Below are 14,273 nucleotides of genomic sequence, written 5' to 3'. Positions count from 1 at the left end.
TTATACATCAGTATTACCAATTTTGCTATGATGAGCTATTCTAAAAGAAGGTGCAGATTGTATGAAAAAATTGGTGGTGGTGAGGCTTCTTAAATTACAAGTAGTGTCTTGCTTAAAACTTCCCTTGGTCCCCAGATTTTTCTTTGTGTTTTGGACTCTCCCTTTTTTACAAGTTAGAGAACAGATGCCTCTGTCTCTCCTACCCTGTTGCTACATACTGTCATGCCTTTCCTCTCACTGATGTCCATTTGCTGCTCCAGCCCTCTGGGTTTAACTCCTCTTTTCTTTAAGCCTCACAAAAGCACACCCCATCCTGTTTCCCTGGCCAGCCCAGCTTTCAGTTACCTATTTCCTCCTGGTTCTGCTCTCACCCTGCTTGTGAAGTGCTGTAATAATTTTGGAGTGGGGAAGTTAGATTTTATGGCTGTCCAAATATTCTTTATATACTTGAAAGAGTAGCCAGTACTATCTGGTGTTGTGAGACAAATACATTTCACAAATAAATTTTTTAAAATAGAATATTTAAAGAGTAAGCTCATTTTCATAAATCTAGTCAGTCAAATGCTTTGATCATGTAAACTGCCTCTAAAATTAGTGGCAGAATAGAGTCTTTTAGTTCCCTGATTGTCACTGCTGTACACTATGCAGCTTTACAGTTGCCAATATATTTGGATTTATGTGTTTGAATGTGATTTTTTCTGTATAGAAACTGATTTAAAAATTAAATGTGGCACATGTTTAAGGTGTAAATTGTTATTTTGTGATGTTCATAACCTGAGATATCTCTGAACCTCTCGAGAATATCCAAATAATTTAAAGGGTCCTTGAGCACTCCCTTTGGAGAAGTGGGAAGATCAGTAAGGTGACAATTAAAACAATGCTGTTTCGTGTATGCACTGTACTATAAAGTGCAAATGTGACAAGACAATAAAATGAGGGAAGCTTTTTCTGACAGCCAGTATTTTCTGTCTGATTGTAAATTTTCATATTGTGCTCTTGCATTAAGCAATTTAGAATAAGATATAGATGGATATATATGAAACAACTTATACTTTCACAATTGTAGTTCTGTTGGCATTTGGGGAGTAATTTCTGTCATTTTGTGGGTAGCTGTGATAGAATAGTTACAGTTCAGGAGCTGGGGTGGGGAGTGTAGTGTTTATATCCTTAGAAACACTTTCCTTTTCCTTGAAAATAGAGAATTATTTATTTGAACACTGCAACTATATTAAATAGATATTCATTATTATTAAAAATACGTTTTTAAAAAAGCAATAAAATTAAAAATGCCATGGAGATGGGGTATAGTATGTGAAATATATGCTGTCCACACAGTCCTTCATAAGTGGCAGGGCTTCGTATGTACCAAGAATATATTTTTGTTTGTTTAAAATGTAGTGACAGTGATCTTGCCAAAATTATACAGCTAAGCACAGGTATTATTTGGATTCTGGTCTACATTAACAGATTAAAACACTGACCGATTTTAAAGCATGAGATTTTTTTTGGAGACTGGTTTTTCTAACCTATATTCCCCTTCTTCCTAATTCTCTTTCAGATAGCGGTTCTGTGGATGAAAAGGTTTAACATCACCTATTTGCTATAGGGATCATGTATTTTGTTGATGTTTGTTTGTGACTTATTTGACCTGTTTTGTTCCATCATTTTAGTTGTCAGATATGCATGGTTTTTCCCAGCTTTCCACTCTTTTGTTCTCCTTTGTTTGTATTGCAAATGTGTTGCATTTATATACAGGGTAACCCTCACTGTTGTGCTTACCATAACTGCCAACACAGGGGTCTGCTACTGTCAAACATGATATCTGATTTTTGCCTCTAATTATCACCTACCCTGCATTCACTATAGGATTTAAAGGGCAACAGTATTTGGGAAGCAATACCTTACCTTCCCATGGGTTCTTCCACTGTGTGTCACTAAATGCTGGATGCTATCAAAATGTTTCCCAAAGGAACAGTTAGTCTAGCTTTGGCCTGGAGCTGACCCTGCTAAACATTTTCATATGTCTTACATGTTGATGCAGTTAAATTCTGTCCAAAACTTACTAAAAGCATCCAAGTAACTGTGCTTTTTTTGATCTCTACTAAAGGCTCGGTTGGTAAGTGCAAGTTCCTTGGATGCTTCCAAGCTTTATGCAGTCCAAGCATTTGCTGGGTAAGTAAAAAGATAATTGAGAATTTTGTTACTTGTATCTGCAAATTATTCTTACAGCGTTATAGTACTTTTCCTAAGCTTTCTGTTTTAAGAAACTGTATTGTTTTAAAAGGAAGATAGTTTCATTATGTATGTCTTCCCCTTTTTTTTTAATTAGTTTTTTTGAGAAATTAATACAACAGTTCCAATAGTGAGGTCAGTTAGATAAGAAATTTTGCCTCTTTGCATATAAAATAAGTGTCCTTTAAAAATGTAGCCTAATTTTGTCTTCGTCCTGGTAAATGTATAGTACTGCAATTCTAACCATATAATATCACTCTAGTACTTGAAATTAAAAAGTCAAGGGAAAAGATCTTGCAGTGGCTGAGAGTGAATATGGAAGAAACCTGTACATTTTGTTTTGTTGTCTCCAAATTAAGTTATCTTGCATCAAGTTCAAGGGATTCCTTCCTATTTTGAATACTTTCTTTTTATTCAACCTGGAAAGGCAAAGAAATAAAAGCCTTTTGTAAAATTTATCAGTTACCTAACTAAAAGGGGTATATCCTCTTGCTGGTGCACTCTGTAAGTACTTTTTTACAATAATTACAGTTTATTACAAAGACAAGGGGATGAGATTAAATTAATCATTCATCTTCAATCTTTTATCCTGAAATGCTATGCAATTGACACTATGAAGTTTTTCTGGGTTGGATTCCTATTTTGAGGGAGGTGGGTGTCGCTAAAAGGTAGCTATGACATTAGTTTGCTTAATATTATGCAGTTGCTTCTATGGAAGGTATACTTAGGGTAACATTTGTACTTATTGGTAAACTTTAAACAAATTTATAAGTGATCTACAGCTCTTAAGTGATGTAGGTAGTTTCCATATAGTTAGTCATACCTCAAAGTTTATTCCTGCCCTTTGCAGCTCCTAGAACCTCCAGAGCTGCTGTAAGAGTGTGAGGACACGTGTGACATTATGCAGGATTAGTCACCAAATGCAAAACAGACGAGAAACAGTTTAATACCTGGTTATTGTGTAGTTTAGGGCAGAATTTTGTAAGCAGACTCAGAATGCAGGTGCTGATAGTCAAGTATTTGTGCCTGTAGGAAGCTGCACATGACCATACTGTTTTGCTGTATGTACTACTTTCCCTAACCAGTTGCTTAATTACAGTTTCTTAATAGGTGTAGACCTTTAAAAAGTAATGTAGAGTTCCTAATTTTTATGGGTTTCACACAAAAAGAAATCTCATAGGTGTAAGAAGAATTTTTGCCACAGACAAGGACTATACAGACTGAAGCTGCTCTTTTTATGCCCTCTCTTCTATTCACAGGTGAATAAATTCAAATATTGAATTGTCTGAGAATAAGCTGTGTCAATCCCTTGTGCAGACATTCTGTAACCACTGTATAGGACCACCTGAAATGGCTGACAGTAGCTCAATAATAGCTCATGTTTTTAGATGAAACCTTACTTCTTTTGCTGATAAAGTTTAGACCTGTCCTTGCCTTGCTTTGCTGTCTTCAGTAGCTTTATTCAAGCCTCTGTTTCGCTAGGCCTCCTTAAAAACAGTTATGCAATTTTCATGTAACTTCTCATTCAGGCTGAGAATGCTATCATTTCAAAGACATTTGTGGCTCTGTTTTAATCACACCTCCCACTCTACTCCTTCGTGCAAAAACTAATGCTAATTTCTAGGATTCCTTAGTCTTTTTACTGCCAGCACAACTGACTGCAGTTAGCTCTGACTCCTGCCTCTTACTCTCTGAAGGTGTTGCCATTTGAGGTGAGGGAGGAGATTGCTTCCCTCACAACAATTGTTACCATGCTTTATCTATGCAAAAGTACCCCAGCTGACTCTCTTCTTTCTTGCTCTTCCCTCTCTGTCATAGCACAATGCTGTGACCCCACCTCATGCACCAGCACCCCCAAGTCCATGGCAGGGACTGCAACTCTCCATTCTCTGCAATGATCTTCTCTTGGTTGCATGAAATGAGAGAGTAGCCCAAGGCAAGAACATAAAGGCAAAGACCAAAAACAGCATTTCTGGGGCTTCTCATGCAACTCCTCTACTAAAAGGCAGAAGCACCATCTTTCCTGGTTGTTCCATACCAATATGACATCTTCATTTTACTTTTCTTCACTTTCTTGAAGATGAGGCACTTTAGAGCTCCTTATTTCCATATTTTTAAGATGCAAAAGTAGGTCAGCTGGAGTTCTCACCATGTGTATGGATCCTGGGTAGTACTGTTTTACTTTTTCCAGAGACTTGCTCTTGTATTAATTTACTGCTTCCTAATGAGCAGTCAGAGACTGATAATTTTACCACATGGCCTAATCCGTTCTGAAATTCACTAACGATACACAGATGGTGCTGCATGCAGACGATTACTCCTTTCCTTCAGTGGTATTGTCTCTATGGAAAATCAAATTTATTTTTCTTGAATTCTCTGACAAATTCAAATAGATTACTGTTAGGCAGAATATTTCCAGAAGCACCAAAAAATAGTCAATATAACAGGTTTTTTTCCTTGCCTTTAATGATAACTTTTATCAAATTATTATGATTCCACTTCATCATCTTCTATGTCAAGTTATTGTTGGGTTATAATTGGAAGTAGGGAGGGGAATAGAGAATTCAATGTATAGCCTACATTAACATGAAAATTTTTCCCTTGCTCTGTTATTTCTTAATGATGACTAAAATGAGTTTAGTAAGAACCTCTATTTTAGTCATATTTTTATGGTATAGAACAGAATAATAAATGGAAATCCTTTGACAGATATTGCCTCTATGTGAACATAAGAATGCCTTATACACGATAAGTTTTATTTACTGCTGATGGAACTGCTCCTGAGTAGTAAAAAGCCCTGATTTTATTTCTTGGTCTCTGTACATTTACTTTTCACAACCTCAGAAATGTTATTTTATTTCTATCACACTTTTGCTGGGTTTGTAAGTATGTCTGGAAGCTGCAATTTGGGTCTACTTTGATCTTTATGTTATTGAAAAAAATTCTAGTATCACAACCTGACACAGGAAAATGGTTGTGGGAAAATATAAAGGAGTTGCATAAACAGAAAATCAATTCTTTTCCCTTTCTTAGAGAATAGTGTGAGTGCATCACAAGGAACTGAAAAATTCTTCACTAATTTTGGTTATATCTCTTTTCACATCATAATTGTAAGAGGTGTAAATAAACTTAGGGATTTTAGGTGATAAAGTCTTTGTAGTGAATGCAGTTTTTATATACACAGAGATAGAAATATAAGAACTGAAAAGGGTATTTGAGGCAGAGGAAAATGTTGGGTCTTGAAAAATCTGATGTCCCAGCTTCTCTGTGAACTTCCAAGTATCTCTGAATTAGAACTGACAAGGTATATAGAGATGATCTTTCCAAAACCCTCTGTGGGAAAAAGTTCAGGAAGATACCTGTGTTAATTGTTTGGAATAGTCAGAGGGAGTGAAGCCAAGTTGTTATCCAGATCAATATGTATTCTTTTAAATTCTGTTGGTGTGTCAACCTTTTATTCTTTGAAGTGACTCCAAGTTTCTCTTTGTTGTTGTTTCCAAGTATATGTGAGCTCTAACTGGGGTTTAATTGCGTTCTCAATGAAAAAGCTCAAACCAGGCAAGAGAGAAAATAATGATGGTCACCATGGAATTATTTTAAAATGTGACAAGTTCTGTTTTCCACAGTTGCATAGAGTCATTTGAGATGCGATTATGTATTTAGCTAGATATTTTAAGTTTTGTATCAAATTTGATACAACAATATTCATTGACATCAATGATGTTTAATATGTAACGTTGGGCTGCATCTCAACTACCAGATATAGAAGAACTTACAATGGAAAGCTTTTCTTGTAATTTCTAAATCAATGGTAAAAAGTTTTAGGAGGTATTAAGCAACCTCTTAGCTACTCTGCTTTGGTTGAATGCCAGAAGAAAAAGCACCAAAAACACTCACACTGGTTTTTTAGTTGGAGCGCATGCCTTTGGCTGATAACTGCTAAGTTTGATTTTTAACTGTAAATAGAGATACTGTAGGCAGTTCCTAAGGATGTAGTCTTGTAAGCTCCATGTTTTTATTTTCTTCTTTGCCTTCTTATGTTACAGTCGTGGACTGTACGGAATTGACAGCATGCCAGACCTGCGAAGAAAGAAATCTTTTCCCATTGTTCGCGATGTGGTGAGTAATTCCTGAAACTGTTGATTCATTTGCCAGTTGTGTGGGTCTTTCTTGTAATTACTATTGTGCATCTGAATGACAGTTTACAACAATTGTTTTATGGAAAAATAGGAGTCTTGAGAGAATGGATTGAAGGCAGTAAAAGTCAATGAGGCAGTTATTATAACGTACTAGATAAGTCTGAATATCTCATTGGATATTTAGGTATTACTGGTGTAATCAAGTAATGTGCACTTCATGCAATAAAAAGCTACTCATTTTCACAAAGATGCTATGGAGCGTTTGGGATACTGTTCCACTTGATATATTTTGATACTGAAAGAGAAAGTTCATTTTAAAAAGCAGCCCTTTTCACTATTAATATTTTAATGATTGATGAATACTTTAGGTACAAGGTGAGATATTCAGGATTTTTAACAGTCATTGTAAACAAGAATAATTTAAGAAAAGAAATTTCAGTGGAAAAGAATGGCAGTTCCTTAGAGATTTATTCTGACTTTCAGTCTAAATAAAATTAAGAAGAGCCTCTCTGCCCCAAAGAATTTCAAGTGCTATTCACATTTCTCTTTTTCTTTTCCTGTAGTATAGAATTCATAATTCTATAAAATACATCTTTAGTCTCTGATGATGGTGAGCCCCCAAACCAATTTCTCACTATAAAGAAGTGATTGGCTGTTAGGCTAAGTAAATGACTACTGTCTTTGTTGTTAAAAGATCAGTCTTTGTCTATTATTGCTCAATGTTTTCTCACTTCCTGTGTTCAGTTACTCTGTGGTGATCCACCACACTGTCTGAGCAGTCAAAAAGAGAAAGCACAGATACCATTTTAGAGTAGAATTCCTTTTGAAACTGATGAAAAGTTACAGTGCACAACATAGTAGAGTCTGCATTCATTTAAACCATCTTTTTGACAGCAGCCACTCTGCTATTAGTTCTATTAAACAAATATAGTCTATTGTCCTGCTATGATTCTTGAATGCATGTTAAATGGCACTCTGCTTTGTTCTTAATTGTTGGAAGTGCTTACAGAAAGGTATAGCTCAGAATGCATTAAGACATCTAAATAAATGTAAATGGTCCTTTCTTATGCTTACTTACGACTGTTTCAGAAAAACAGAAACAGTATTGTTAGAAATGAGTGCTAAACTTTTTTTATGCTGACTAAAATAAATATAATTTATTTTCTTTCTTGTGCAATGAATCTGACAAATTAATACTGTCTATAATTTCTTTCCTATCTTGTCTGGATTTTTAAGGCTATGGTAAGTACTTTTATATTTGTAATTGTTCTGAAATGATCGTAGTAACCGTTACAGATTCCATTAATGTTGTGTTTTATTATGACTTTCTATTGGAAAGTTAAAAAATTATTTTATGACCAAGAATTTAATCATAAGGAAAGTGGTGCCTTATGTGAATGTGTTCTCCTCTGTGTCACATATGCCAAAATTGCTAGAAGTTTATGTTAAAAAGTTGTCTGTATATTCCAAATATCTTTTCTGATGATATGAGCTCAAAGTTTAGGTCTCAAGCATGAAGTTTTCCCTGTGGTATTGGAAAGTCTTACACACCTAGAGAAAGAGAAGTTCAAAGTGTTCCCTGCTTTTAAATTCTCTTGTATCAATCAGTTTTATTTTTCCTTATTTTTGTAGTCCCTCTGCATTTCCAGTTTCACTCTATTATTTTCATGCTTTCAGCATTTTATCTCAATACAGTGTTTATCAAAATTCAAAATTCTGTATGTTTTCTTAAGATGATATCTCTAGCTCCCATTTGTTTTCATGAATTCACATTTTGAAAAATCCAATTTTCCACATGGAAGCATAGAATACGTTGAGGTGAAAGAGACCCACAGGGATCATCAGGTCCAGCTCCTGGGCCTGCATAGGACCATCAGACTGATACTGTGACCACTGCCCCGGGCAGCTGTTCTGCTACCCATCCACTCTCTGGAGGATGAACCTGTCCCTGATAGCCAACCTAAACTACCACCCTGGCACAACTTCAGGTCCTTCCCTTGTATCCTGTCACTGTCACCAGGGATCAGAGATCAGTGCCTGCCCCTCCTCTTCCCCTCACAAGGAAGCTGTACATGCAGTGAGGTCTGCCCTCAGTCTCCTCCAGGCTGAACAGACCCAGTGCCCTCAGCTGCTCCTCACACAGCTTCTCCTCCAGACCTTTCACCACCTTCACTGCTCTCCTTTGGATGCTCTCCTCCTCCTAAACTACTGAAAAGTTCTTGTATGCTAATGCATTGAGAGTCTCTGCTTATTTTAGATTTGGTCATTAGAGAGGATAAGGCAGTCAAAATCCACCTGCAGGAGCAGTTCTGTTTCCTGCAGTCATGGGTCATTATTAACTTCTGGTAGAATATATCTGGTACAGCACAGAGAGAGAGTGCAAGGAGAAGTGATGGTTCAAGTGCAGTAACAATGGAGAGAGCATGAACAGATCTGTTTACTGTGGAGCCAGGAAAAAAAGGGCAGTGCACTTCTTGATAGAATTGCTGTAACTTTTAATTTTTTGCTTTAAAAAAAAAAAAAAGTAACTCTCTTTTGGATTAGTTAGAGATTGAGATGAGGTGAGAACAACCAGGAAGAGAAATATCAATAATTACAGTGGAGGTTAGAAGTTTTTACTCACAGTGGCCAAATAGGTGTGGTGATCTGCTCAGCCGCAGCCAAAGGTAACTCTATTGTACTGCCTTTGCTTCTGTTAATGCCAGTCATCATTTTGAATGCGAAGAAGACTCTAGAAAATTCTTCTGTTTATTCAATTTAAAGGCGATTTTATACTGTGTAATCACTGTAATCAGGCCAATTTCTTCTTTTGATCAATCAAGACTGTATTGCTCCCTAGCTTTATTATTTGATTATAAGAACACAAGAACAATTTGTGAATCTTTGCTGCTGTTGTAAAGCAGTCTGTCAAACTGAACACACCAGATGCCTGTTTCAGCTAAATGATAATGCACTGAAATTTTTTTCTGTAAGTGTCTCCACAATAAAAACATTTGTAGAGGCTGGAATTCAAATATGGTAATTTTAAGATTGATATAAAGAAGATATTCATTTAAATTGCAGATGTCATATTCTCTGGTTTTCTATGTTGTCAGCTAAATACCTGGACTATTTTACATTATTTGTGCTATCAGCAGTCCATTTTCTTAACTCCTTTAATCATTGATAGGCAAATTCAGTTATATTCCTAATAAAAATATTCATATATTAAATAGATAAATCATAATGTAGTAAGTATTTGTACATTTGTGAGGGCTTTTTTTAGTCTACTAAATGGAAATCATAACAATATATAATTATCTTTGAGGCTGGAGAGATCATGCTTTTGTGTCTGTGCTATAGATATGAAGAAAAAGCAGAAGATGACAGTTATGGCTAGCAATGATTGTGTAGTGGAGCTGAATTGTCTTTTTAAAATCTTCTTTCTGGGCTCAATACTACAGCTCTGTTGAGTATTTCAGTATTAGACATCAACCTTTTTAACAGAAAATTGTGGGACAGGGCTAAGTAATTTCCCTCACTACCTTACTTCTTCTCAAGTTATTTTGTCTTCCACTCCCTCCACTCCAGCACCCCAAGAATTGGTACAAATCTGTCTTCCAAAATAATAAAGTTGACATCCCTAGAGTGATATACCTGCTCAAAAAGAAATATTTCTGAAATTGTGCATGTTTTAAATGCACATTTAGAAAGAAATCTTTTCCCATTTAATTTTTAAATGTTTCTTTAAATGCCGTAAACAGTGACATTTTTGTCACATTCACCTCTAGTGGGTAACTTTTACATCACATTAAAAATAACATCAGCATTTCTAAAGTGATGAAAAATGGTTTGTCTTCAACGTTTTTTTTTTTTCCTGCTGATAGCAGTGTGTAGATTTATTTTTTCTTTAAGGAAAAAAAGGAAGGATGATGAAGAAAACTGAAACCCTCTGTAAAACCAGAGGAATGAGCACTGCATAGCAAAGCCAGCAGTCATGAACATGAGCCTGTTTGCTCCTCTGTGCTATTTCAGCTGTGCAAGACACAGCTTGCCTATTTCATTGTGATAGAGGACTTCTTCTCTTTTTTTCCTCCTTAACACAATTGGTCATTTAACATTTAATTGTAGCTTGAATCCAATTTGCTTTTACTTACATTTACCATTTTTAAATGCTTTTACTAGAACGACTTCTGATTATATTAATTTATTTATTTAAGCTGCTAAGGCAAATTTAGAGGTAATAAATTAGACAGTGTAGATACAAGTTATTAGGTAGTCTAGAAGGCCTTGAGCATAAAGGAGACTAATTTATTTTAAATCCTGTATTAGAGAGTTTCAAAACAAATTAAAAATTTAATAGACAATGGTCTGCTTTACAGTCTCTTTTGTCTGGGGGTTTTGCTAGGCTTTTTGGTTTTGATAATTTTTTTCATATGATCATAATTAACAATACTTAAAGTCCTTATCCTGCTTTACAGTCTCTTTTGTCTGGGGGTTTTGCTAGGATTTTTTGGTTTTGATAATTTTATCATATGATCATAATTCAACAATACTTAAAGTCCTTATGCTCTGCAGGTCAAATTTTTACCTAAGGAAAGACAGGAAGTAGTATCTGGACATCAGTTTGAGAGGGTACACAAGTATAAACTGCTGACGAGTTCTGTGTCCTGTTAAGGGAGAGGTGTGAAACACTTCAGGATCCTGTTGCTCTCCATATTCTTTTGATGCTCTGACATATTGGACTTGCTAGACGTTCCCAGCTGATGAACTGCATTAACCTTTCTTTCTTGTTGCTGCTTGAAAACAGAGAGGCAGTAGGGGAAGAAGTTTTCTCGTTATGTTCATAACCTGTCACCTTGTTTGCCATAGATAAATCTGGCAGCTTTTTCCCCTTTCTCATTCCAAAATGCTCACTCCTCCTTGCTTCATTCCATATTTAAGTGACACTGCTGTATGTTCAGTGCTTCATGCTGTTGAATCATCACCAAATTCAGTGTTTTAGAGCAGAAGCATTTTATGGGCTTTCTCTTGTAGATAGTTTTTTCTGACATAATGGAATATGATACATAAATGATACATAAATGGAAATAATCCTTGTGGGGTTTGGGCTTTTTTTCACTAAAATCCCTGTAAATTTAATCCATATGACTTTTAAATTTACTGATTTATCACAAATCCCTCTAGATATCAATTTCTTCCAACATGACAAACACTTTATTGAGAACAGCCTAATTATCTGTTTCCTATTAGGTTTTGTTATTTTATATAGGGCACTGTGCTATAATTTTAGACACATTTCTGATTAAGAAGAAAATAGTAAAACTCCATGATTCCAAGGGAACCCCTTGGGAGAACTGGGCTTGAAGGACACATGACAGGGTCAAAATTGCTTTCCCATTTTTTTTCTCAGAGGAAATTGTATCTGTTTATTGACTTACAGGAATAGCATGAAACTGCAGTTCTGCTGGCTCATGTTCTTTGGTATTGCTGGAGGACAGAGCACAGCAGCAGTCATTGCCCTATATTTGAGGTTAATGTTCTTATGCCCTTTGTGCTCCTGTCCTGACAAGTTGTTCACATTGCTCTATTGCTTGGAATGGCTAGTTGTTCACATTGCTCTATGGCTTGGAATGGAACTGAGACCTAGAAGGGTCAAATCCCTTCCTAAGTGTAAGGGACATGAAAACTATAAAACAGGTATAGTGCAGGCAGGTAAATATACAGGGGTACTTGGCAAGACTTTAAGCAAAAACCCTGTGCTTTAAGAGGGATCAAGAAGCTGATGCTTTTAAAGTATATTGTTTTAAAACCCAGAACTTTACTGATTATGAAAATAGTTTCTTTTCCTCTTAATGATTCAAAGGCATTTTTACTTGCCATTTTTAACTTTGGTACGTGGGTCTTGTAGCATTGGGTTTTGACACAAAAAGTGTGAAAAAACAAAACCTGAACACTGTTTAATCTTTCCTGTGACTGTCAATCTCACTAGCACTCACCCGTGGAATTTCCCACATTCACAGAAATGCAATTAAAGGATGGTCACAGGGAAGTAAATAGGATGGTCACAGAGAAGTAAATAGAACTATTTATGTAATAAAAAGAGAACGCAGAATCTGATAGCAAATTAATGGCATAGAGTTGGTAAATTGCTGAATTTAAAAGAGAAAAAAAAAGGGAAGGTTCTTTGTAACAGGAGATGAATCAAATACTACTAAGCCAAGGATAATTTCTTAGCCTGTAATTGGTTTCACAAGATTAATAATTCTGTGTCAGTCTGCAAGTTTAATTATTATCAAGGGAAACTTATTGAAAATTGAATTAGGGAAAGTGAACACTTAAAATTAAAATTGAACAATCTTATAAATAAATAAATAGAAATCCATTTTAAATATACCAGTGTTTAAAATTATATAATTGGAAAAAAAATGGAATTGTCTTTTCATCCAGAGACTAATGATGCAGTTCCTCTGCTGATGTAAGCCTAAATTACTTCGGCCCAGTACGCATTTCACAAAAATAAGAATGTCACATACAAAGTATCGTTTAAATTTTTGCTGTAATAGTTCTGTGATTATGGACTACAGAGACCCACTTCACAGTTAGGTGAAAATCTGTATCCTCACAACAAAGGCGACAACAGACTTATGGTTAGTGGGTGGTATAATTGATCCACACACTGCTAGACTGTGAGGGCAGCAAAGCATGACAAAGCAGATAGTGGATGACAAAAGAACAGAGATAAGGCACAAGTGTACAAACACATTTGGAATGATTTAGAATAAGAGAAAGAAGGAATGAAAACAGCACTCCAGGTGCATTACAGTAATATACAGCGTTATGGTTGATATTGTGCACAGTGGAATAAATCTCATCTGTTTCTGTCAGGCCAAAAGGATTATTGATAGCAGAAGTGATATTCAGATTTGAAATATTATTTGTAAAACACAGAATTCAGTCCCTCAGGGTCCTTTCTGATCATTATACTAGCTAGTTAATTCTCGAGGACCCATTTAGATTTCTGGGGTGTTTCAATAAGAGATATAAAACTTCCTTGTTTATTGTATATTAAAATTATTTTCAGTCCCTTTGCATGTACCATACTAGCACAAAAGAGTTCATCTCTACAACCCAGTGCATTGTTTTCAAAACCAGAAGTTGTCCATATACAAATAACATCATGTAGCCAAATGAGGACCGATTGACACAGAGTTCTGGTCTCTTTTCCTGTCTCAAACAACCAAAATATTTCTCCGTATAGCTATCAGTAGTATTGAATTAATACTGTCTTTAAGGAAAATAATACTTCAAGATTTCTTGAGGTCTTTTTATTTAAGTAGCATTTTATATACATACTCACCATTTAAAAATGCTCAGCGAGTTACAAAAAATTATCCAGACTGACAACTTGAGCCATAAGACTACTGCAAAATGATCTCTCATGTTGCTGCAGGCACAGTCAGCTTCCAAATTAGGGCAGGATGCCTATCCTTGTACCACATTAATTTGGTTGGCAAAGCAGAAAAACAGTGACAGCCTGTGGTTTAAAAAAACTGAGTCACAAACCTCTGAATTACAGGTTTTGTATTAGAAATGGCAGTTCAGCTGGTCACTGCTGAAAGAAACAGTAATGATGATAGGAAGCATATTTCCATTATGTACTAAACCCCTAAAAATTGTGAGCTGCAAACATTAACTAAAAGGTTTTGTATCTTCAACAGTTTTGTTTACATCCAGTAATATAATCAAGTAGTATTTGCCTTCCACTAGATTCAACAGCTGTTGTTACTTGTATAATTGGTAACTTTTGCATTTGCCTTAAACAGACCCTTGCAGCTCGAAAATCTGGTATTTCCATGGCCATGCTCATCCGGACCTCCATAAACACTGAAGAAATGGTAAGTGTTTTCAATGACAGGTTTA

The 14,273-nt window shown here is 35.6% G+C and overlaps 1 protein-coding gene across 2 annotated transcripts in view; it reads left to right on the top strand.

The window, feature by feature from the left end:
• UNC13C (unc-13 homolog C) overlaps positions 1-14,273 on the top strand; it is a 130,016-nt gene that overhangs the window by 15,984 nt on the left and 99,759 nt on the right. Inside the window, exons 2-6 of one of the 2 annotated variants that reach the window (XM_041418920.1) lie at positions 1,559-1,581; positions 2,108-2,172; positions 6,279-6,351; positions 7,608-7,613; positions 14,177-14,248. In XM_041418920.1, coding sequence (XP_041274854.1) covers positions 1,559-1,581; positions 2,108-2,172; positions 6,279-6,351; positions 7,608-7,613; positions 14,177-14,248 — 239 coding nt within the window. The remainder of the gene's footprint in view (positions 1-1,558; positions 1,582-2,107; positions 2,173-6,278; positions 6,352-7,607; positions 7,614-14,176; positions 14,249-14,273) is intronic. The other variant, XM_041418919.1, reaches the window with a different exon arrangement.

Source organism: Onychostruthus taczanowskii, unplaced genomic scaffold, assembly GCF_017590055.1.
Source record: "Onychostruthus taczanowskii isolate IOZ18803 unplaced genomic scaffold, ASM1759005v1 scaffold6, whole genome shotgun sequence".
Lineage (NCBI taxonomy): Eukaryota > Metazoa > Chordata > Aves > Passeriformes > Passeridae > Onychostruthus > Onychostruthus taczanowskii.
The sequence above is the reverse complement of the archived record's forward strand: the minus strand, read 5'-3'. Positions and strand labels throughout refer to the sequence as shown.